Raw genomic sequence first — 27,268 nt, 5'->3', positions numbered from 1 at the left:
ATACTTTTCGTGCTTTTCCAGCTGCAATTACTTTGTATATAGCCATACCTCAATTTCATATGCCCAGTGATGGACAGCGGCTACAAAAACAACACGCAATCAAAGCGAAGAACAAATGATTGCTTGCTGCATTTCCTTGATTACCAGCATAGTAGTGTTGTTGTTGCAAGTTCGCTGCTTTGTTTTTGTTTGCCAAGTGCTGTGCTTGATCATTGTTTTGCTTGCACTTAGTGGCAGCGCATTTGCATTTCGTTTGCTGCAGCGCCTGACTCTAATAACGACGGAAGAAGAAGAAGCGAAGAATAAACAAAACTCCAGCAATCAATCGCAGCACGTACACACATTAACAGCAGATCCATAAGTGTATGTAAAAACATATTAACTGCCGCTTGCTGCTTGCCACTGCCCTCGTACAATAACAACAACAACAACAACAACCAAAAAGTCCAGCATTGAAGTCTACTTTTGGTGTTTTTCTTGTCTTCTCTCGACTTTCTGTTTTCTTTTTTGTGCGTATGTGTTTATTATTTTTATGCTTCATTTCGAAACTAGAAAATCGAGTGATTGCTCCATTTTGTTTGTTCCGACAACACGCTTCGATGCTGTGCCACATGCGCACAGGATCAATAAATATGTCGAGCGCTTTGACACTAATGTGTTGAAAGATCTGCTCACATGCCTTTGCCTCAATATTTGGGCATCCGTCTACTGAGATGAGTGTGGATTCGTGTGTTGTTGTTGTTTGACGAAAAACTGCCACCAACTGTTTATTAAATAGTTAGTTCAAAGACTGGTGTGTATTTTGTGGTTGCATGCCACATTGCCGTTGAGTGATGGGATCAATGGGGGCACCGAAGCGTGGGTAAAATGGGACTATGATTTTCCAAAGCAAAAAAAAAAAAATAACATGAAATCGAAAGAATAATTATAAAGTGATTAGGGCTGACTCGAGATTTATATATTTTGCTCTATTCAGTTTACCAAAAAAAGACAATTAATTTTGTTATAACATTACATTTAATTTATTATTTTATTCCCCAAAGCAGCGATCAAAATCAAGTGCTTGTATGACAACTTTTTTATTTGACGAGATTTAGAGACTTTAAGAAATTTTGTATGGATTATAATATGAGATAGTAATGCAATCTGCGAAGAAATTGTTTAGATCGGACCACTACAGCATATAGCTGTCATATAAACTGAATGATCAAAGTCATGTTCTGGTATGGGCAACCTTTTTAAGTTTACGAGATATCTTCACAAAATCTGTAATGAATTCTTTTCTAATGGTGCAATATCCAAAGAAAGTTTTTAGATCGGATCACTATAGCTTATAGCTGCCATACAAGCCGAAAGATCAAAGTCAAGCTCTTGTATGGACATCTTTTTCATTTGAAGAGATATCTCCACAAAATTTGGTATAGGTTATTATCTGAGACAGTAATGTAATCTTCGAACAAAGTTTTCAGATCTGATGACTATAGCATATAGCTGCCATACAAACCGAGCGATCAAAATCTAGTTCTGGTGTGGTATTTTACGAAGTTAACTTTTACCTTGTGTTTTAACTGTTTGTTTTTATATTATTTTTTTATTTCATTTTAATTTATTTAATTTAATTTTGTTTTATTTTATTTTATTTTACTTTATTTTTTATTTGTTTTGTAATCCACCATTTTGGTTTCTTGACTCTATTTCTGAAGGTCTTTCCAAATATCTTCCCACACCACCCTTCAAACTGTTGCAGACTGTCACTCAAAACGCACAACAATCAATTTCCTCACCCTATACTCATGGGACACATTTACGTAGAATAGGAAATTTGACTCCACGCGTCTTTCCCACTACAAAAACATTCCAAAATGTTTTAAGTAAAATGTAAACTCAATACTTTTAATTGTTTTCGGATTATATGTGTTCGTATGACACACACACAGTGATAATTGAAGCTTTGTTGTCTGCATCTAGGCGTTGAAACGCCCAACTAATTATTGCTTACTTCGGCGGCGCACACACACACGCAGATACACGCATACACAACGGGTAATGGAAAGTCTGAGGCCGAAGTTTGTGTTGTTGTGAATGAAATAAATTGATAATTACAGGCGTCGATTGATTTACATGTCAAATATTTACCAGCGCGAGCTATACATAACAGCGCGCCACGAATATACACGCATACATGCAAACACATACACACACATATCTAAAGTTGCTTAAAGGTGAACTCCACTTCGCTTGTTTTTGTTGTTTTTGCCTTTTGGCATTAAAAAGTCTTGAATATTTACATTTTCTCCAAATCTAATTGCCCGGCTGACAGGCAGTCATTGACGTATAGCTATCAGCAAGTACCGCTATTTAAGTGATTCCGAAAAATAAAAAATATTTTCGAGAATATCAGTTGAAAATTGTACAAAAAAATGATTTTTTTATAGGCGCGCTCTGCAATTTTATAGCTCAACTTTTTGCTGCTTTTGTTTACATGCCACACGCGGCGCTCAACAAAAATACATAGAGTTTGTTTATGCCACAATCTCACACATGGCTGCAAGGGCTCATCAGCATGCACATTGCAAAGCGGCCAGCAGTCAACTAGTTTTGTATGCTGCACGCCTACCAGCTGAAGCTTAAATGCCACAAAAAGACTGTTGTTGCAGGCAACAGAAATACATTTGGCAACAGTGCCACGTGCTTCAAGTGCCGCTGGACCGAAATACATTTACAAGCAGTTCTTATATATTATATATATAAATATATATGTGTGTATAAATGTATGTGCCACTGCATATGTGCTTGTTGCCACTTGCCTTGCTTTCGCGCCCGTGCCACTTCAGCGCGTCTTTAACACTTCGCTGCCTAAATGCCCACTTTAAATGTACATCTCCGACTTTTTTCGGGAAACTTTTTCCACTCACGCCCTTTGGGGTCACACTTTTCACTGCTACAATATTGTTATTTATTGTTGTTGTTATGTTGGCTGCGCCTGCCTGTATTTACACTGCTTTTGTATTGTAATGCCGTTGCCGCTGCCGCTCATTGGAAATTCCAAACATAAGTTCTAATGGAATCATTAACGTCGTGCTTAGCTCTGCATATATGTATGTATGTGTGCTTGTTATTGCTTGCTGCCTTCACTTTTCAACTGCCAACACATACTTTTACTTGTAAATAAAGCATTTTAACTTTTACTTACAAATAAGCTGAAATTTAAGCGCACTTTAGACTCCGAACCTCAACTATTTGTCTTTGTAGCGGAAGTCAATATGGTTTGCGGCTTTTGTTTTCTTCTTCTACTTCGTCGTCTGTTCTTCTTATGTATTTCTGTGTAAATATTTGTTGATTGCGATACGCATTTTTGATACGGACGTACGTGCCACAAGTTTATTTAAATGTAAAGGCTGCTTGTTGTGGGGAAATAGGTAGGAATTGGGTAGGAATATATACCCAAATGCATGAAAAGATCATGTTAAAGGTTATAACGTCACCTAAAATGCTAAATAACATAACATCACTTTTCATAAGCTGACAGGCGAAGGAAAAACGATATAGTAGAAGCCACTCATATTGAAAAAAATTGAATTTTGGTTATAAAATGGTTATTTATTGGTTATATATTAGTTATATATTGCTTATACATTGGTTATACATTGGTTATATATTGGTTATATATTGGTTGTCTGAGAGCGGAAGCTGGAAAATTTATGCTACATATATAGTATGTTACATAATCTAGTGAATCGTAAGCAATAAAAAACTCAATTTCGATTTTGATGATACGTTGTTTTGCACTTTAGGTGACGATATATGATATATTGTGTTATATATTCAGCTATGAAAATGATTTTAACGTTCAATAAAATGTATTTTGTTATACAGAAATTCAAATAAAGTTATTCTAATAATAATATCTAATTCTTTTGCACCAGTTTAAGTGAGAGGCGGTCATCAGCTTATATTATGGAATTTAAAATTTCAATTTCCTTGTCCCAATAAAGTAATACCAGTCGCCATCGATTCGCTATTTCGTTGCTCGCTATAGTCAGCGAGTTTAATTGAGAGAAAGAGAGAGAGAGAGACAGAGAGCATGCGGCTACCTTCTGAACTTACACTGAGGAGTCATATTATAACTCTACTACAACCGACTGATTACCCACTCGGTCCACACGGCATTGTCCTTCGCTGCGTATAATATCTAATTTTTCGAAAATATTTCATTCTATCTAAGCATAATTGTAAAAAGACCCTTGAACGCTGATAAAAAAGCCTTTTGTTCGGTCCACTATTTTCCACTTATCTCGCCACAAAGTGAATACACTAAAATATTGAATAAATATTTATGCTGTTCAAAGCAATCAGCCAGACAACTACAAAAACACTAAACCCCAATTTTACTGTGCTACGCATAATTTGAAAATGTGGCAACAATGTGGATGCCGTCATTAGCATAAAAAATGTTAACATTCATATTGTACACTCGAAAGTACTAATTTTTTATGGACTTGAAGAAGATTTCGTTGTTCACACAAAAAGCATATTTTGCTTGAAAAGTCACGCGCCATTAGGAAAATTTTATCTGCAGCCACTATACACACATGTACTTTTATGTATATGTGTGTATGCACTTATGTGGCGGCATGGCTGCGCTGTGCGATATGCTTGTGTATGCGTGTGCAACTCTTCTGCCCTACTTTGTATGCTCTTTTTTTATAGAAGCAGCACTTTATTTATACACCAAAGCAAATGTGATTCATATATGCATATATTTATGTATAAATGTATCTAGAAGATACATATTATATACTATATATACCATAAATAGCTTCATATACTCCTCTATTTATGTGGCACACAACTCTATTTTTGTGTGCACAGCGAAGTGTGGGAGTGTTAAAAGGGCTTACGAGTGAAAAACAATTGGTTCATCAGTCAAAGCGCTGGCGATTACAACAACAAAACACTTTCACTCTTTCTCGTATATTATGAAGTTATCCATTATTTTTATCTACTGATAAGCGCATATTTTGTTTGCATATGTGGTAAATTAGTTATGTGCATAGATAAATATTTGAGTACCGTTAATGAAGCGATGCCCTCAAGTGGCTGCAACAGCCGCCTGCAAGTGCCTGTGTTTATTTGGCTCCACTGTGCTTCGTACTAATTACTTTTGTGTATTTTTGAAGCATTTGGGAAAGAGTAGCTTAGGCTTTATCTTTAGTGTAAAAGTAGAAACATTTTTTGGAGTAAAATGTGTGAATAATATTGCTCTCAACTTCAGCTAACAAAACATAACAAAACGGGCGGAGATTTTAGGGACATTTTAAAGCCAAAAATTGTCTATAAGCATAAGTTCATATGTGGTAGACACGTAATCTGTAGTCAGATCGTTGCAATCAAGTACATCTCTATCTCCTGATCTCCCTAACCATGTGTTCAGTCCACAATCTGAACCTGTTTGATCGTGCAGCTAAGCGCAGGCGAGCCAGACTATCATGTGACAGCTTCTCGTTTTGTCTGCCACCTTTTTCTCTCCAATTGAATTTTCAGTTTGTTTGCGTTTGAATTTCCTTTTTCCTCACTTTTACAATACACACATGTTTCTTTTTTTTCGTTTTGCTTGTCTTGTATTCTTTTTCGATTAAAATCTTTAAATCGAAATTGAATTTTATGTGCGACAAACGCCCTCAACTAACTGCTATTGGCATTACAACACACACACACATATATATAGAGATATGTATACTCCCGGGTATGACAAAGTTCCTTTATGCACAAAAAGAATTTTCCATTGTATCGGTTTACCCATTTTTCCCATGAACATTTTCCCGTGCGTCTGCTGTGTCCAGCACACTTTGTTGTGATAATCTAAATCTATTTGGCTGCCTTGTCGGGGATAAACGATATGCTTAGAATTTCATTCTGCATTTATATTCGATTTCATTTCGAGATTTTTTTTTACAATCAATAAATTTCTGAGAAGTTTGTGTTCTTCGTTTCGGTTTTAAAGGTTCAATGGCATGTAAATGTGTTTTTGTTTTGTATGAGTGTGCGCCGAGTGTTGCCTTGGTAATGTGATATTTTTCGTTGGGATTTCCTTGCTTATCAGTAGTTATCGCTGAATTCCGTTTATTTTATGTTAATCCAAAGGCTGGTAGGTTTGTGACATCAGACAATTTAGGCTTGTTTATGCGTCCTTTCAGGAGTTGTGAACATTTTGAGAGAATGTACTTGTATGTAGAAAATGCTTGTGAAGGTGCGAGGGTTACTATTTACGACTTTTTGAAATGTTCTACGTAAGAGTTACAAACCACTATCAGAATTTTATGAATCTTATAGATTAATTGCTTTTCTAATTACGAGTTTTTAAAGGGACCAAGGATAAATTTGAGTATTTTCGTTTGTATAGCCATAATAAAATTATCTTTAGAAAACTTTTTTAATACAAAAAGTCATGGATTGAAACTTATAGCATATATTTTTTCATATACTTTTCACTTTTTTACACTAAATTTCTTTCACAGATTTTCAAAATCTTGTGACATTTTATATTTTTTTCAAGTATCTTCTACCCAAAGCCTTATAAACAGCTTTTTATTCAAGCATACACTTGACCATTTAGTGCTGGTTTCTAGTTAATCTTCAATAAACTCTTTAACTTTGCGGAATAGTAGTCCTGTGTATTGGCTTACGAGGTGCCCAACATGCTCCCGCTCGCATTTGCTGCTCTTATAAGCTCTTGCAATATGCTTTCTGCTTATGTTGCAAGTACACACACATACATACATATATGGCTATATGGTTATATACACATTCATGTGTGTGTTCGTAAAAATCATTGCTGTTGTTCAACACGCCAATAGCTGTGTCCTTGCAACACTCCTTCATTATCGAGTACGCACACGTAGTCGCATTTTGTGCAAGTGCCTCACGTATACACATTTACAACTACTTTTATATGCCTCTACTTGCGTGTGGGTGGGTGTTTGCTCGCTTATTTACTTTGTTTGTATTTCATATTATTATTTTCCAGTTTATTCCCTTGTAGGACTTACAAGCAAAAACAGCAATAACAATCAGAAGAAAGTCTGCGAGTAACTGCACAAACATACATACAAATACATATACATACATATGTACACTTCCATACATATATAAATATTTACAACCATATGTTCGCTGCTGAGCTTTTGTGCACCTTATATGCCAAGGCTTACTGCACTTGGCCAAAGAAATGCCGGGATATTTATCCCTGCAATGGGGCATCGTACGAGAGTTATGTGCTTATTTCTTTTGACTCACATGCAACACCGATTGGGCATGCATGTGTAAATGTAGGTGTGCGTGTTTTTCCTAAGTCTGCATATTTATAGGTTCTGTGGTGCTGCTGCGGTCTGTGGCCCTTGGCTGCAGCAATGCACAACTGGCAGCGGCTAAGCAGAGATTTATATTGGAAATCTTTAAGCAAAGTGCAGAATGTCTTTGTGGAAAATTGATGTGGCACGGCATTTTTTATTTCAGCTCTGAACAGCAAATATTCCATATTTTTATATGGGACAAAGAAAAACAAGTTGGACTCCGAAGCGGCAAAACGAATTAGAATAAAATATAATACAGACTCGAGAAAATTGTCCAAGCAGGAGACATAAGTCTGGTATGCGCTTAAATTAATTTTATATATTTATTATTATTATTCGAAAGCAAAAAAAATACAGAAACACCAAAAAACACGAAAAAAAAAAATTAAAAAAAAAAAAATTTAAAATTTTCAATTAAAAATTTTTAATTAAAAAAATGTTTAAAAAATGTTTAAAAAAATCCAGCTTGAATTTTTGGAATATGAGAACTTTTTTATTGTATATCTATTTTTACACGAATGTATGTTACACATACATATCTACAGTGAACAGCTGAGCAGCCAACTCTTGGTGTGGAGCTTCTTTATGCCGGCTGTTAATGAATGAATTTAACCCAGTTTTTATATAACACTTCCCTTTATCAGGTAAAATATTATAAACAACAAGTGTAAAGTGCGTTTATATGTACATATGTAACTGTAATTATTTACATATTTGTTTATGCCAACTAAAATTTCATTAGTTTATTCTTCGGTCGATGGTTTTCACACCTTAATTTGGTTTAAAGCGAGAAAATGAAAATTTATTTCGGTCAAAAAAAACCAAGATCAAGAAAATTTTGTTAACACCTTTACTGTTATTATTGTAAGTGGTCAGCACTTCAAATTTTTGAACATTTTTGAAACTAGTAGGCATGAGATACACATTCACGCTAATATTTAATGCCAAAAAAAAGTATTTTTTTATTTTTTTTGTTAAAAATTTACTCAAAAATTTCTGGTAAGCAAAAACCTATGTTTTGGTAGAAGTAGCGATCTTTGAAATTCCCATATAGCTTTGAGAAATATAATTTTTCGAACGCATCCAAATCCAGTTCCATTCCCGTTACAAAACCTAAACTAATAATTATTAATACTTAATACCAGAAAAAAAAACGATTTTTCGAAAATTTTTGTCTAAATTTTTTAGGCTACACAAAATTTATTTTAATACGTCATTTTTGTTGTTGTGCCGATATAAAAAATTCCCTAAATAGTTTTGGAAAATGTAGACGAACTGGTAGTCCATAATCGACCATAAGTTTGGGTCCATTCCCGTTACAAAGTCTATCGTGGAGTCGATATAATTTTCGAATATTTACAGTTAACTGTTTTCAAATTCGAATATTTTTTCTTGAAAATTGCATAAGTGACAACTAGATCGCTCAGTAACTAATTTAGCTAATTTCGGTATTTTCCATTAGCTGCATGCAACTAAGCACAATAAATAGCCATGTCCTTGCCACATGGCTGGCGAATCAGAGCAGATCGCTAATATTTGCAGAAAAAATTGGCAAAGCAAGAAAAGCGCTGCACATGACAGTGCAAGCAGACTTCCGTTTGCCACAAATCCACTGACCGCGCCACACGGCGATATTGAAGCTCACACGCTCCACTTGCCAGCAACGAGGCAGCCATCGATATAAACAGCGCTGCTCTGGCATTGTAATAAAGCGCAGCAGTTGTTGTTGTTTTCGTTGATGTTGCATAACTGGCTTAAATAAGTGTGCATGCTAAGTAAGCCGCTTTCGGGTTGCAAGCCAGGAGATGGTGGAAAGCGGTGACGCGCGGCATGTTGTGACTGCCGCATGTAAGTCCGTATGTGTGTGTGCATGTATTGGCACATATCTGGCAATCGGCTTGGTCGATAAATTTTCAATTGACCCAAATTTTGCACAGCTTTCTTGTTTTTGTTTTTTCCGTGTTGACATTTCTCGACTTTCTCGTGCTCGTTTTACTTTACTTTCCTTCCGCTGCAGCAGCGATTTCTTCTGTCGCTTTTTTGCGCGTTTTTCGGCTGCTTCCTGTCGCTGTGAGTTTACTTTGCGGCGCTTTTTTCAATTTGCTGATTTGCAATCGATGTGCCATTACACACGTGCAGTTGGCTGCGTGTAGGTGTGTGTGTGTGAGTCAATGTTGTAAGTTAGTTTTGGGCTGCGGCTCATTGTTGGCTTGCTTGTGCGTCGTTGCAACGCTATGTACTATATATGTTGCAACGTTTGCCTTGTGCAACATTTTCGGTTTTCGTTTTCATTTTCGATTGTTGCAAAAACGGAAAATGCATATTTTATTATGTCAACACACAATGGCGAAACGGAAAAACAACGAAAAGCGAAAAGCCGAAAAATATAGGCCGACAATCGATCGAGCCGTCGAGCGGCGTACGACTGCCACACTATCGACGGCTGAGTGGCAGAAAGACATATACATACATATACATATGCATGTTGCACGTATGTGTAAGTGTAAAGTTGTGTGGCAGGCTCACTCCATTGACTTGCTACTGTGGCAAATGGAATAAATTTGACAGCTCGAACCCCCCACCCCGCTTTACAGTATTTATCTTTCTGTTTTTGTTTTCCGCACGACCATCACTCGTACTCTGCTGTGCGGTTTGCGCTTTGCCCTTTGTCTGGTGGCCGCATGCCACAATAATAAATAAATTGCATTACGGTTTGCTTTTCTTTCGCACAACTTGTGCCGAATCGATTCGCCTTTTTCGCTGTTTCTTTTTACACAATTTTCCACAGCTTTTTTTTACGGAGATTCGACAGAAAATTGATTTGTTTTGTGTTGTTGGAAAAGTGTAAAGCCGCATATGTGTGCTTCCTGCCATATGCATATACAATTATACATACATATTTAGTATGTGTTATATAAAGGCTTGTAAGCCCTGCTGTGTTATGTTGCCAGCTTTGCAGCGTTAAGTCTCATAACACACGCCACGGAGTCAGTGTGTGTGTGATTGGCATAAAATATATGCCACTTAGGCATAAATACTATGGCGTCTACAGTTCCAACAGCTCTGAAAAATGGCCGGCATGCCCATACACACAGTCACTGTTTAATGTGTGTGTGTAATGTTGTGTGTAGCTGTTGAAAAAAGCCATGAAATGTTGCCAAAAAATAAATTTCATATAGGCAATAAAATTGCCAGAGTTTATTTAAAGGGCTGTTGCCATGAATCACCTTATAGTTTGGGGTTATGACAGCTTATGACGGCAATGGCGGCACGTGAGAAATCGCTGTACGTGCCACTTTTGATATATTCAGTTTAAAATTGCTTATTTTCGAAATAATGCCAGCGATATGTGGAGGTGAGTAGTAAAATAAAAAATATATAAAATTGAATATTTGTTTGGAAGTAGCAGGAAGGCTTAGAAAACTCTAAACACAATTTTTAAAAATATAAAAAAATGTAAATCATATACATACATAAATATATATAATAATACAATAGGCCCTTATAAAAATATAAATGATTTTTTTTTAACAAAATCCAGTTGGTTTACAAACTTAATTTTTCTGTATATGTACATATATGTATATTGTATATTTTGTTCTCTAAAATGCAAAATATTGTAACATCACTTTTCATAAGTTGACGGGCTAAGGAAAAACGATATAATAGAAACCACTCAAATTGAAAAAATATGAGTTTTGGTTATAAAATGGTTATGTATTGCCTATATATTGGTTATATGTTGGTTTTATTTTGAATTTATATTGGTTATATATTGGTTATATCTGAGAGGGGAAGCTGACAATTTTATGCTATATATGTACATATATGTAAAATGATATAGTGAATCGTAAGGAATAAAAAAGCCGATTTCGATTTTTTTGCTGATGCGTTATTTTGCATTATAGGTGACGTTATGGACTGTATTATTTATTTTTATTATTGTTCATTTTTTATTCTCTTTAATTTTTAATTATTTTATATTTATGCAAAAATTTATGTTTTTTCCCATTAATATTGTTTCTTTTAATGTTTTCATACTCTTGCAACATGTTGCTATTTAATAAAAATATTGTGTTTTTTCTCTTTTTTGGTTTTGTTTGCTTTTTGCTTCTTTAATCCCTAATAACCTCTGGCGGCGCGTTTTGCCTTTGATGTTTAATTTTTTACCCGCCACAAAGCGATTAAAACAAAATGAAGTGTACAAAAGGTGATCGTACTTACACACACACATACATACGAACGAAATGCAAATAAGCCTTGGACACATATGCAAGCGTATGCAAACCCTACTTGCAACAGCGCTGCAAACTGCGACTGCGTTGAGGCCATTCGTCACTTATGTTGCAATATGCCTGCGGCGCAAGTGTCAATTGCTTTTTACTAACAAAAAACTTCATACACACACAAAATATGCGAAAAACTTGTAGAAGAAAGAGCATAATGCAGTGGTTATGTATGTATGCAAAGGTTAATGAAAGCAGCATGATGCGGCGACTTTTGCCTGGCTGCCACGACGCTTGATTAGCCTAGCGCAAGGCAGGTGAGCCGAGTGTGAAAGAACTTAAAACAGGAACGCCAAGCACACTCGAGCGCTTACCATATATGAGCGACAAACGGTCACACACACTTGCAACACACGTGCTCACTACCCATTTTCTGTCACTCCGCAGGCACTACTGGCGCACTTAAGGTTTATTAGCTTTATAAATGAAAACAAAACACAAAAAAAAGCAGAAAAACTAGAGGGCAATGAAATTGATACCCGGCAACAAAGCGCAAGAAAGTCGAAATGAAATGAACAGAAGGGAAAAAATGGCGCACAAAAACAGCGTCGCTCGGCATCGTAAAAGGCACGTTGCAGTGAATGCAACACTGCTTGGCTGATTTATGAGCGCGAGGAGTGAAATGATTACTTTGCGCCGCACACGCCCCTCACAATGATAGCTGCAGCAGCGTTACATGATTTTAATTAGTTTAATTAAAAGGCTTGAAAGAAGAAAACCAACAAAAGGCGGCAGTTTGCTGGTCGCTCTTCATTATCTACTCCGTTTTTCAGCCGAAAGCACGCTTACTCCACTTTACACAATTCGCCTATTTGCAATACTTTTCGCGAAAAATAGAAAAATCCCAGTGTGAGTACACAGTTATGTTAAATATTTGAGGCACTCGATGCATTAAAGTCACATATATATATATATATACAGCACTCCTACAACAACTATGCGCTCCAAAGTGCAGCCTAATGCTTGCAACGTTCTCTGCTGCCACAGTTTGCGCCACGACAGCACTTAAATTCAGTCACGACTGACGAAAGTCTTAAAATATGGCGAAAAAGGGTAGTTCGCAACCACACACACACACATCCATACATGTATGTAGGGAGTAGTGGGAGTATGGCAAAGTTAGTAGGCTGGCTTGCAACAATCACTGCTGCACGACTTTAAGCACACACAAATACAAGCGCAGACGTGCATGTGTGCGTGCATGTGAGCAGTGGAAATGGAGAAAAAGTTAAACAAAGCCGCAAGTCGGAGCGCCGAGCGGAAGTAAAAGCTTATGGGCGGGAAATGGGGCTGGTCCGCAACTACCTTCTAGCTAATTAAATTAAGCAACCTTGTAAATAGTGACTACAATGCGAGTATGCAACAACAACTGCACTGAGAGCAGCAACACTGTATGCAACGCCATGATTTTGTGTAAAGAGGCAGTTAAAATTCGACGAGTTGGCGTCGGAGTGTGTTGCAGGCAGCGCGAGGCCGCGGCATGACGACGAAAGTGTAATAAAAATGTAGTTAAAATTTAAATACTTAATTAAATGCAACTAACGCGGCGCATAAGTTTACGCGTTTGGGAGCCAGCACAGCTGAGCGCCAACAGCTGTGGCACAAAGTGACAAGACAGCGTTGCATGCGCGGGAATGCCAAAGTTTCGCGGCAAGTGCAAGTAGATTTTTAAGGATAATACAATTTTACAGGCGTACACATATCTACAACTAGCTTTATACATAAGTACATGAAGGGATTATGTAGTTTGTGTGGAAGAGAGAGAGTGAAGGAGAGCGCGAGTGTGATAGAGTTACTGAGGTTGAGTGAGTCTAAGGCATAATAAGTGATATATGAGTATATGATATAATGAAATAAAATATGGCGGATATATGAAATGTACAGTGAGATGCTGGGGTTTGTGAAGTAAATGTATGATGCGATGACATTCATGACAACTATGGTTATAATATCAACTAAGGATGACATTTATGTACTCGTGTGGCATGAAAGGTGGTTAAAATGCATGTAATAATTGTTGTAATAAATTTACAATTATTTTAAGAAAATGCTGTTTTGGACAGCAAAAACTACTGCAAAAGCAAATTAATCGATTTTTGAAATTTATTTTCATAATATTTACGCCAGTAAAGAAGAAGAAAAGTATTTAAAATTTTAATTAATTTGCTTTCCTAAGTTTTCGTGTTTCTAGTTATACTAGTCAAAGTAGCCAGCTTAGTACTCTATTTTTTAAAGGCAACTTTAATTTAAGAAAATTTTGTAATATAAACAAAAAATGTATTTTATTACAAAAAAAAATTTGAAAACAGTAATAATATTTTTTTTAATAAAAAGTGTATGTTATTATTTTTTAATTTTTTATAAAAAATGTATGTTATTATAAAAAAAGGATATTTTTATTTATTCAATAGTTTTTTAATAAAATAAAAAATAAATCGTAAAACAAATTTTTTATTACTATTTTTAATACTTTTGTTTAAGTTGTTTTTTAAAATTTTTTTTGTTATAAAAAATATTAAAAATAGCAATAATAAATTTTTTATAATTTTTTTGTTTTACGGTTTTATTATAAAAAGACGTATATTTTTATTATTCAATATTTTTTATTAACCAAATAAAATATAAAACCGTTAAACAAAAAATTATAAAAAAATTTTTTATTAATATTTTCATGAAATAAAATAATTTTTTTTTGAAATTTGGAAAAATTTTATTTTTTATGAAAAATCTTTTTTAATAAAAAAAAATATTGAAAATGGTAATAATACAATTATTATTATTTTTTTTTTTTGTTTCACGATTTTATTTTATTTTATAAAAAAAATTTTGAATAAATTAAAAAATACTTTTTCTTTGGTCAAAAAGCAATTATTAATTTAATTTTCATTACTTTTTATTTACTAGACCGAGAAAATATATACACGAGTACATATGTACATATGTACATATCTCCATTTAATAGTGATTTCCAAACTTTTGATAGAATTTTGCCGATTTTCGAATCTCAAGCTTGGTTCATTTGACTACTTTAACAGCTTTATACTAAAAATATATAATTTTTGTTATAAACTTACATTTTTGCAATCCTCAAAGTCCATGCAGTGATGCCAATCTTGGACAAACTGTAAGAGAAGAGAAGAATAATTATTAATTAATTATTAAATGGGGTATATACTTGACTTTTTGAAAAAAATCAAGCATAAATTAGAATGAGAACAGAATAATGCAAGAATTCACAAAATAAATTCCAAAAATAGAAAATGTATAAGATATACATATGTAATATTCTGAAAACTATGAATAATACCAATAAAATGCAAAATAATGTAACATCACTTTTCATAAGTTTACAGACGAAGGAAAAACGATATAATGGAAACTACTCATATCAAAACAAAATTTGAGTTTTGGTTATAAAATGGTTATATATCACTTATATATTGATTATATATTGGTTATATATTGACTATATATTGGTCACATATTGGCTATAACTGAGAGCGGAAGCTGCAAATTTTATGCAAAATATATGTTATATGATGTTGTGAATCGCAAGCAATAAAACCTCAATTTCGATATTTTTGATGATACGTTGTTTTGCATTTTAGGTGACGATATGAATTCAAATAGCATGAGGTTCAAAAATGTTTTAAAGTGTAAATTGTGTGATATATATGAATTAAGTAAAGTCAAGTGTTGACAACGCCAAACTGTTTGCTGCCAGCAGCTAAAAATATGCAGATCTCTATATTTGCCACACAACGTAGCAGACTGCGCTGTAACAACAACAACATATTAGCGACTAAATTTACACAGAAACAGCAAAATCCCATTAGTCGCCCAGCAGCAACACAAAATATCGCTTGAATCGTAATTCTAATTATAATTTTCCCCACTGGCCCTCCCGCATTAAGTCTAAATGCGCTGCCATTAGCAGCGGTGCAGCGGTGAAGCGGAGCAGATTCAGAAAAAAACTTGTAACATTTTAAATGGAGGCAATTTGAATGCGCCAATCTGTCAGCCTGCGCTTATTACTTAGTGGCCTTTAACATTTTTATTGAGTGTGTCTCTGCAGCTTTACAGTTTTATTGCCTAATTTTCCGTTTGACTTTTTGCCATGATACGCCGCGAAGCAAATGATTTACAATGCGCTGGTCGCAGCGTTGGCTGAGGCAGCAACTGAATATGAAGGGACCAAAAGAGGTTAAGCCACGGCTGCCGTTACAATTTTAATTTTTTTCTTTAATATGTGCTTTTGTTGTTGTGCCCGCTTTTCATTGCCTCAACTTGCATTTTACGGTTTTACTACTTTTAATTTGTTGTACTCTTTTTTATTGCCCTTGTATTGTTGCCTATCGCCAAGTATGGCTACTAGGTGCGGCAACACATCATTCTGCTTAACAACTCAATTCGCTTTGGGATCTTTTTTTAAGCACACACACACATACACTCACACACATATTTATTTACTGTAAGTTGGCGAGCTTAGCGCTTGCTGATCGACGACCAAACGGGGCATACAAAGGTGCCGAGGTGCCTTACGGCAGCCACATATCGTCTATGATATGCGCGCCTACCGGGAACTGGCTGTGTGACCCGCCTGAGCACCGCCTTCTTTGCACGGACACGCATTTACTTCAGCGCGCCTGTCCACACGCGTGTCTTCTTCACAAATTTGCTGCTTTTCAGGCATTTTTTCCCGTGTTTTGTTTGAGCATTTTTTATTGCGCGATTTCAGCTGCTTGATTTCTCTATTTTTTCAGCTTTATTCTGCGTTTGATTTATTGTAGTTTCACAACGGAACAAAGTCAGTGCGATTAAAAAAGCAACAACAAGTAGCAACAACTATCAAATTGATTTATGACGCGTCTTCTGTTTTAGCTGGATTTTAATACATCAATTTAGTAATGAGCGAGTCTAAGCGGGCTTGAGATAGAATTAGCAGCAATCCAGCGTTTTACATACAAATTTATATATAAATATATACGTATATACTGTGTGCAGACAATTAAATCCGCGTCGTGATTCTAATAAAGCCAGCGACCTCATCGAATCGCCGCTGTACAGGAAGCGACCGCCATATTTTTGCCGTTCCGCGCATTGAAATTAATTTTAATTAAAAACTTTGCTGTCTTCTCTAGCATGCTGTGACTTTCAACTGATTTTTATTAGCATGAAATATGCAAAAAAAAAATGCTGCGCAACTCGCGATGACGGTATTGAAGATTTAAGTATGAGGAACCGTATTTAGACGCCCAAATGGCAGAAGTTATTGCTTAAAGCCGTTAGAAAGATGTGTACCATATTTTTTTTGGAACCAAAAACAATTTTCGGTTAATATATAATATTAAACTGTAAGATAGTAAACCTTTTGATACATTTGCGCACAGCGTCACCTATCGGAATTTTTCTAACTAACGAGAAATTGTTTTGCAGGATTGAGAGTGGAATAGATCTCATTTAAACTCTAACAGCGCAAGATGTGACTGTCAAAAAGCGGCTCAAATTAATATTTATGGTTATTTTATGATAATTCGTTAACTCTTTTGAGCTACAGAGTACTTATAAGTAGCTACTTAATTAAAATAAGAACGAATGTGTTATTACTTTCTGTTTTTCCTGGAACTTCCTCAGCAGAAGTGAATTTACATTAGCAATAGAAAGTAATTTCTGCTACAAAACTCAGACATTACCTTGCCCTTGACAAGAGACAAAGGTCACATATGCCGCAATCCAGCAACCCTGCAAACTTTTCACTTTTTCATAATGAAAATTTCTTTTGAAAACCCCCAACAACACAGCTGCCAGCTCCTATTTGCATCAGAAATTTTCATTAAGACAAATGTCAATGCACACCGGGTTCCCACAGCATACATAAGGTATAATGGAAAACTTAGAAATTTCCATGCGAAAGAAGCTGCTAAGCAACAGCGCGACAGACACATACATGCAACATCCGGCCTAACATTGATTACCTTGTTCAATGAGCCGGTAGACACCAGCTTCCTTGCCATGCCACAGCGACGACTTCACCTTTTGTTTGTGAGTAACAGTGAAATTTGCATAAATTCAATTACCTCAACGCTGACAGCTAGGCGCACACACACACATGCGCGTGTGGAGTTGCTGGCTGCCGCACATCTGCGCGCATTTCGAGCGAAGCTTCAGCGAGCGAAGCACAAAAATATTCGAAAGCAGAGAAAAGGATATATAAAATATGATTACCAAATGCGAGCAGACAAGCTAATAAATAATTGCACACGCACACACACATATACTTAATAAAAATATAACTGCTTAAGTGCAGAACATGGCGCTGCAGCGTCGAAAGGTAGGGAGAGCTCTTGGGGATAAGCGCATTTAGAACCAGTTGCTGCCGCCGCGCATTGCTGTAAATCTCACTTAGGAAAAACTGAAATTGAAACTGTAACAAAGCGGGCAAGAACTTAAAATTCAACGGCAACTATTGCAATCGAAAAAAATTCAATGAAACAGCCCTTTCACAAGAGCGCAGTGTGTCACAGCCCCTATGTGGCAAGTTGGACAATACAAAGTGCTGCTGATGACTGCGCTGCGCCAAAACAATTGGAACACATAACGTTTAGTGCTGCAACACATGCACAACGCATTGTTGTTGCCATTTTTTTTTATAGTTTTCTTGATTTTTTTTTTTTTTTGTTGCCACTTTTTTATAGTTCTTTTTTGTGCTGTTGCCATTGTTGTTACTCATTTGGTTGATGACCTACCGCAGTGAACAACGACGACACATTCGCCTGTGGCAGCGACAACCGAAGAAAGGAAAGGCAAATGAAAAGCGCACAAGAAGCAGCAGTAGTGGCGCACAAAGGCAGAATGACAATGATTATGAGGGAAAACTACTGCAGCACTGTGATTGTGGTAAGTTGCAAGTATACCACATGGAGAACTGGCATGACACAACGAACATGGTGGCAATTGTCAACCGAAACATAACTGCCAAGTCGATTTCCAAAGGAGACGCAAAGGTCAGCAGCGGTGGGGTTTGAATTATGGCTGCCACACGAGTTGCAGCGGCGGTCATAAAGATATTAAAGATATGTGCTACTCCTTTTCTTCGATTTAGTGATTTTAATGCAGCGATATGTGTGTGTGCTATCATTTTATGTGTGCCAGCGCTGCGTCAACGCATTGATTTGCTAGATAAACGCGCGCGTAACGACAGTAATATAACTCTCAGAAGAAGATAGAGGCAGCAACCGAAAGAAAAGTCTTCGAATAGAGATCGGAAAAAAGGAAGCGGCTGAAATACCTTTATTGGTAGCCAGCAAAGCGCTCGGGCCAGGCATTTATTGCAACCTGCCTCAGTATTTGAGGTATGCTGGCCAACGAGCGCCAACAAAAGGATCAACTCGTACAAAGCCGCAGCCATAATAATTTCAATAACAACGCCATAAATTTCTTTTCTTCAGCCTTTTGAAATGACTTAGCCAGGAGCTGGCGCGGCGGCCATAACCGGAGATTTGCCGCTGCAGTTGCAGTTTCGGTAGCGCCTCTCTTAATGCTGCAACGGCAGTCTTTGTAATTTCTTTTTCATTTTACTACTCTACTCTTGCCTGCTCGACGTTATTGTTGACGCTTGAAGCATAGTAATGAGCACAGTCTGTGTTGAGCTTTAATGTGAGAAAATGTTGTAAGTTGAAGGTTTGGTGTTGGTTAGTAAGAAGTAATAGTGGAGAGTAGCTAAAGAGCTTAACAAAATTCGCTTTCATTTATAGTTACTACAAGCATGCTAGTAATGCTTTTAATCTTACTTTTGGAGAGTCATACTTATACAGAGAATTATTCAAAACTGTGGTCTTCTCAAACAGAGAAATAGTTCATTCATTTGCTGAGAGTATCAAGGTTCTATAGTTGACTATCATTTGGTAGTCGAAAAGACTGGAGTTAGTTTTCAACTTGAGCTGTGATGTATATCGTTTGTTAGAGGATATGTTGCGTTTATGAATACCACGAACAATCGATGTATTATTAGGTATAGATTACGGGCTTGATTAGCTTTAACCAGTAACGGTGTGAAAGAGAGATTATTCTTACAAGTTCATATATAAAACATAAGTTTTTTTAAAATGTTTTGAAAACTCTTGAAATGAAAACTTCATACAAGAATTTTTTGGAAGTGACTTCTGTGGCTCTATCATCAAAAAATTTAAAATTTTTCAAAATTAATGTTTTCGAAAATTCATATCATTTACCTAAAATGCAAAACAACGCATCATCAAAAATATCGAAATTGATTTTTTTATTGCTTATGATTCACTGTATCATATTACATATATTTAGAATAAAATTTCCAGCTTCCACTGTCAGACACAACCAATATGTAACAGGTATATAACCAATATATAGGTGATATATAACCATTTTATAACCAATACTCAAATTTTGTTTCTATATGAGTGAAAAGTGATATTACGTAATTTGACATTTAAGGATACGTTATATTGCTTTACGAGTTTAAAATTTCTGATATTGTCTTTTAAAAATGTTTAGGTGAACTTTTTCATATGTACTATAGTATGCATTATGTATTACACATCCCCTTATATAGTACAGCTATGTGCCATACCCAGGCCAGCGCTGATGTCAACAATGCCATTATGCATTAATGAATCACTTTTTCCCAACATTAAATCGCCGAATGGCATCTGAGCAAATGCATGAATGAATGAATGTGCCACATGCTGCTGTGCTCAGCAAAAATACCCAGAAATATATTTGCCCGTGTGTTTTCTGCTATTTGTCTGAGCTCGTAATTTATGAGGTCAAATGGCAGAGAGGTGAAATACTAGTTAGTCCTGTGCGGCCTTTGTTGGCGTTGCAATAGAAGCAGCAGCAGCAGAAATGCGAAGATGAAAGAACAAGGCTGCCAACTCAAAGAACTGCATGCCTTGCATTTTTTCAGGCACAAAATTTTAATACAAAAGTGCAACGGCACTCCGCAAGCATGCGCTGCATACAAAGTGCGTCCCTGGGGCACACATACATTAATGGGAAATACAAAAGCATATGTATGTGCAACATACACAAATGAAATGGACAAATGAAGAAAAGTGAAAGAAGTCTGCCATTATGTTGTGTCACCCCGCTTCGCTCCCTATATTTGCTCGATTTCAAAGAAAATTACACAAACAAGCTTATAGCCTATTTGTTGGCGTTGTTGTGCCTGAATGTGAGTGCCTGTGTGTGTGTGTTTAAGCCAAAATTCAATTGAGCGTGAAATATGTTATCGTCAGGATATTTTCACACACATGCACGGCACGTCAAAGCTGGGAAGAAATTACCCGAAAATGCCCTCGGTGCTATTATTGTGCTCGCATTGAGAATGCGAATTTGAAAATGCTACGGTACTTTTTTCTTGTTGCCACAATTTTGCTAAAACTCTTTACGAGCATATTCTGTCTTTCATTCTTGCTTTCTTTTTTTTTTTGTTGTTTTTTTTTCTTTTGCCAACGTAATGATGACAAAGTGCCCGGCAATTGTAGGCTCTGTCCGAGAAATTGTGTTGCAAAAAGCAACATGGGATTAAATACGAACAGAGCGAACAATTCATTAAGTCGAAATTGACAGTGCGGCTCATCAGTCTCACGTATGTCAACGAATGTGTGCGTTTTTAGAGTGCAAGCAACAAAGGACACAACAAACGAAGTGCTTAGTATGTAAGTTAATCTGCGCCTGTAGCGTCGTGTACCCGCCAGGCAGACTTATCAGTGTCGCAAAACAAGCAAAGCTAGTGCTGTGAGTGATCTGTGGGAATAAATTGAGCAAACAAATTTTTTAATTTTTGTTTTTGGGTAAAATAACTGGTCCCTAACTGGTTTGTATTGAAGTAATTTACAAGGAACTAGTAAAGTGCTAGTTTCGTCGACAAACGTTAACAAACGTAACTTTAGATAAACTAACTGGTCCTTAACTGGTTTGTATTGACCTAGTTTGCGATGAACTAGTGAAGTACTAGTTTCGTGGCGAAACGTAAACAAACGTAACTTTAGGTGAACTAACTGGTTCATAACTGGTTTGTATAGAACTAGTTTTCGAGGAACTATGTAGTGGAGTGCTAGTTCCGTGGAGATTTCGAAAACTATTTTTAAGCAAAATTCTGTTAACAAAAAGCAACACGAAATACTTTTATGGCTAAGTATATTCAAAGTACACATAAACCAGTGCTCTTCTTCTTACTGGGTATACTCCCATTAGGTTATTTTTGTATAAGCCACAATTTGATCAGCCTGTATTTAATTTTCTGCTAGTCACTGGCTTTATGGCACTATTATACATATTTGTATGTATCTTCACCATGTTTGAATCAAATTTTGCACGCCAACCGGACACAAGCAGCTTGAGTTCTAAAACAGAAACTGAACTGGAATTCACGTGGGAAAATTCGCCCTGAAGCAAAATGGGAGCAATCATTTTCATTTTTTATTGTGAGATGTTTCGCATATTAAGCCAAAATGTTTTGGTAGCTAAAAAATAATGAATTTTTATTACAGAAAGCTTTTAAATACATAGCATAGGCTAGCTGAAGTCATTACAACTGGTCTGTTACACTTTTTGGATTAATGAGATAAAAATATTTTATAGAACAACGCAGCAGGTTGCGCTAATTATAGTTTCTAAAATAAATATAAGAACACAAGATACAACTTACATACGTGAGAGAAAATAATGAAGCAAAAAATTCATATACATATACATACATCCATATATGTATGTATATGCTTATATGCACCGAGCTTCGTATATTTGTAAGCAGCCTTTCAAATGAGTCTGCCCCGCATCACCTGCGGCCATGCTAACTGGGAGTAAGCGTCATTAACTTAGCCCTAACTCAACCACAGTCCAGCTGCTGTACGCTAAAACAAAAACATATAACTACCAACACCAACAACAGTAACAAAACACACTGCCATTACGCTCATTGACAGCTAATTTATGGTTTTAAGCCTCCGCATCACATGGCAAATATGATAAATAATATATTTATCAAAATATAATGGCTGCAACACACTCACACATACATACATGTAGAGTACAAACTGTAAAGCGCGTAAATTGTGTAATATCGCCGCTGCCGTTGCTACAGATATTTCAGGCTTTCGAGATACATAAATTAATCATAATTCTTCGGCGCGCGGAACTTGTTTCGCCGCACTAAACGCGCAGCTTTGCGCGGCAAAAATACACAAAATTGTATATATTTTTTAAGCGTTTAATATATGCATTATCATATGTAGTCTTTCTTTCGTTGCAGCCAGCGCTCGACGTCGCGCTTATCTAAATTACACGCGCACGTTGCTTTTACGCTTTTTAACTGCCGTTTACGGCGAGCGTGTTCGCAGCTACCTTGGGTCCACGCGTTTATAGCGCGGCTACTGCATCTCGTGCCCAAACGCTGGCGAAAGTCTCAATTAAAGCGCCCCATTGCTGTGTGGTGGCCTCTTCGCGGCCGCGCGTTTTGGTGACTGCTATCTGACTCGTAACTCACGCGTGCGTTATGTTGTCGCTTGTACCGCTATGTGATATGCAACACCAAATGCTGCAGCTCGCTGCTGTGTGTAGTTGTTTGTATGCATGTGTGTTGTTGTATTTTTGTGAGTCATAAATTTCAGATTAATCAATTCAATTGATTGAATTGGCTTTATCTCTTCGCCTCTCGCTTTTGTCTGGTCCTTTATTGGCCATTTTAATGTTTTTCTTTGTGCGCGTTGACCGTATGCGCTTTTTTTTCGGTGAACGTTCATGCATATTAAATTCCCATTGTTTGCAGACAAAAGCAATTAAAGTATTAATTAGCTTTATTGACAGTTTATTTATCATTTTTCCACAAATTATTGACTTAAAATGCATGAAAATTCGTGGAAATATTACAATTATGGTGAATATGCGACTTAAAGCACTTGAAAGTTATCGAGTGTTTTTGCGGTGTTTCGCACTACGAAACAATGGGTTGAAATCGCCATGACATGGTCTAACCAGCGCCTTCGTTGCAGTTTTATGCTCTTATCTATATCTGTAATATAATATCGAGTAATATTAGAGCTCTTACAGTTCGTGGTTGCATATTATTGGATATTCATTGATCACGCGGCCGGCTCCAAAAAACTTGCCAAGAACCGTTCTTTCGCAGAGCTTAAAGAACTTTCATATTTCAGCGTCGTTAAATAGGACAGGAGGTATGAGAGACTTATAGAGCGTAATTTTTGTTCGTCGAGAGAGGATATGCTTCTCAGTCGGCTACTGATCCCAAAGTAGCACCTGTTGGCAAGGGTTATTCTGCGCTTGCTCTCTAGGTTAAGATTATTGGTGGAATTAAAGCTGGTTTTAAGGTGTAAGGTTTTCTGAGCGTCAATCATTTGAGAGTGGCAAGAAACCATTCTTCTACATACGGCTCAAGAAGCTCACGACTTTCGGTCTTAGACCAAGTATTGTCTGGATAGCCAAAGAACATCCGTTTTGAGACGAGCTGAAGTGAGAAGGCGAAACATCCCCTCCTCAGGGTTGTGTCTCCAATGAAAAAGAAACAACATCACTCGCGCTGTTGTTAAATCGGCTATAATGGTGTTAGCGGTGTCAACGCCAATAAAGAAGAAGAAGAATCTTAAAGATTTTTAAGTCTGGAGCGAATTGTGAAGAACATTTTTTTCATTTTAACTCTCGAGTAATATTTTAGACACACGCGTAGACTCCCTTTCTAGTCTAGGACATTTTTAATTATAGAAGCACTTGGTATGAAAAATGTGTTATCTGATCCAACAATTAATTGGAAATTCCCAACTTCATTGAAGACAAATAAGAAAAAGTATAAAAAAAGTTTAGCAAAATATAAACTACAAAAACCAAAAATATTTGAAATCCTCGTAATAACGGTTCAACAAGCAACTGCACAATGATAATGCAAAAGTAGTGGCTTTTCCTGCAGCTGAGTTGATGGCATTCAACTTTGGCCGCAGTAAAATAAAATATACCTCCATTTACAACAAAAAAAAAAAACAAAAATGCTAAAACCAATAAAAAAAGCAAATAAATCACATAAAAGAACATTATGAAAACAAAAACGGAATTAATTTGAAACAAAAAGTGCAGCGAAAGCAAATCACACTCGCCTGAAATTATATGCAGCGTGCAATGTTGCAGCGGCAAACCATTCAGGCGTTGCAACCCATAGACTGGAAAATTTTTACGCAACAAATAAGTTGGCAGCAAGCGAAAAAAAATAAAAAAAATACAAAAATAAAAAAGTGATGATAAAAATAAAATGGAGAAGGTGAAGAGCAACAAAAAATAAAATGCAGCATGCAACATTCGTCACAATGGCAGCGAAAGCGCTGCAGCGGAGTGGGGCAGCTGGTGTTGCTAGCGAGGACTGGTGGCTGCTGTACGCCAGTTGATGCAACAAACAGTGCAACATGGGTGGGTGGCGCCTGAAATTTATTGGCTTTTCGTTGCATGCTCATCGTGCGCTCAGCAGCCATCCTTGCAAGCTCGATTGCTTCTACGCTGCTGCAACTGCAATTGCAACGGGTCGCGTCGCTTGTTGTTGCTGTTGCTGGCACATAAAAAACTTTAAAGCTCAAATTGGCGCATAAAAATCCATAAAAATCGCATTGCCGTGACAATGAAAGCAGCGCTTATGTCAGTGCCGCACTCGTTTTTCACCGTTCCATTGGAATTTTTCGAATTTAAGTATTTTATTAGGGGCACGGCGCAGAACTGTTGCTGTTAAATAGATAAGAGGTGGTATAAAATGTTGCTAGAAAAGTGAGGAGGAAAGAAAGTTTATAAATTTAAAGATTATTTCAGAAAAATTAAACAAAGTCGAAAAAATTAAATTAAAAAAAAATTTAGAAAACTGCGAAATAAGTAAAAAGTTGAAAAAACAAAGACAACTTTTATTAATTTTATTTTAGAAAATTTTCATGTACCAAAAAATGTAAGAAAACATAGCAAACTTTTTAAAAACTGACTGAAATGAAAATTATTATCAAAATTGTGGAATATTTTTAATTAGATTTGTTACAATAATAAAGAAATTGTGATAGAATTTCTTTCCCAAAAACAAATTCACATTTTTTGCTTAAAAAAAAATTCCAATAGAAAATCGGAAAAGTGAATTTGCCAGATCTCGCTTAAAGAGCTGCAAAATAAATACCGAGAAGATGATTTTAATTTAACACATATTAGAAGTTTCAGCTGCGCCATAAAAGCCAAATCAAAGCACATTTGACATTCATGCATACATATACTATTTATGCACATTAGAGCGGGTCGATTTTTCTATTCTAATATTCTACGGATTATTCTGAAGAACTTTGCCTAAATGCCAATGGTATTTGTCGCATTCTACACTCGCCACTGCAAGCTAAAAAATCACTCATACAACATAGCCCTATGTTGGGGGTAGGATAGTCTTTGTGATTCAGGAGAGGACACAATACCTGTAGACATAAGATCGCGGCACATTCTTCGTTTATAAATCTAAGACCAAGTGATTTTTAAGCGAAGCTTCCAAAATTTGAATAGTCGGTTGAATGGGAGATATGCGATATAGCTTTCCGATCTGACCGACTCCCACAAATAAACAATGGAATATGAAAACGCACATATGTACGTATTAAATTTCATACCAAAATTTAAAAAAAACTGACAAAACAACACTTTTTTATGATCCTTAAAAACTTTCGCCTTTAAAGTCGCTGGCTCACAATCGCTTTTAGCCCCATAGTGTCTTGGGCAAAGTTGTTCAGAATAGTCCCTAGAACCATTCAAGCCTACTCGATTTTTCAGTTTTTTGGCTCTCTGCAAATCAACCCGCTCTAATGCATGTACATATCGATGTGTCAACTAGAATTTTCCAATTTTTTCAACTTCATGATTTCATATTGCAAAATTTTTTTCACAAAAAGAATTTTATTTTTTTATCAAAATGTGAATACTATCAGTTTTTGAGCTCTCACACAAACCACAAATATAATAATACAGTTATAGCTATGCATGTTTCTATTTTTGTGAGTATGAGCTTACCAAAATCTATTTCAAAATACAAAAACTATTGTTTTCTCCATTAACCGTTAGCTGCGTGCGCGTGCATTTTTTTATTGTGTGCAGTTTTAACGGGAATAACAAGTCGGCTTAGGCCGAAACAAGCGCTTACATATATTTCTAGCGGAAAATCGGCATTGTGTGCGCTGTCATGTTGGCTAAGTAAATGTCGTTGACGTCTGCAAATCCGCAATAATACGCGTCAAACCATTCGTCAACAAATAAATAGAAAATGAAGGAAAAACATAAAAAATTTGCGGCGGAAAACAAGCGCTTTCCAAGAAAAAAAGCTGAAAATGTAAATTTAGTTGACAAAAAAACAGAAAACTTTCGCGGAAATGCAAAAAATGTTAGGCAAATATTGAAATCAGCATTGAAATTAATTTCCACGCGTCTGCGCCTAAAAGTGTGCCGAAAAAGCATAATGCCCAAAGGATATAAACGAGTACAAGGCGCTGAGCGTGTGTTGGTGCGTATGCGTGTGCACGAATATTTGAGGCGCTTGGTCTGTAGCTTACGTATTTAAATTTTTTTTCGAACTTTTTTGCCGCT

General features: G+C 36.2%; 1 protein-coding gene across 2 annotated transcripts in view; it reads right to left on the bottom strand.

The window, feature by feature from the left end:
• The window catches only part of LOC120775870, a 62,011-nt gene that overhangs the window by 15,597 nt on the left and 19,146 nt on the right, over positions 1-27,268 (bottom strand). For both annotated transcript variants that reach the window (XM_040106240.1, XM_040106241.1), the window contains exon 2: positions 14,713-14,760. In XM_040106240.1, coding sequence (XP_039962174.1) covers positions 14,713-14,760 — 48 coding nt within the window. The remainder of the gene's footprint in view (positions 1-14,712; positions 14,761-27,268) is intronic.

This window comes from Bactrocera tryoni, chromosome 4 (assembly GCF_016617805.1).
Source record: "Bactrocera tryoni isolate S06 chromosome 4, CSIRO_BtryS06_freeze2, whole genome shotgun sequence".
Lineage (NCBI taxonomy): Eukaryota > Metazoa > Arthropoda > Insecta > Diptera > Tephritidae > Bactrocera > Bactrocera tryoni.
This window is presented reverse-complemented; position numbering and strand designations above follow the sequence as displayed.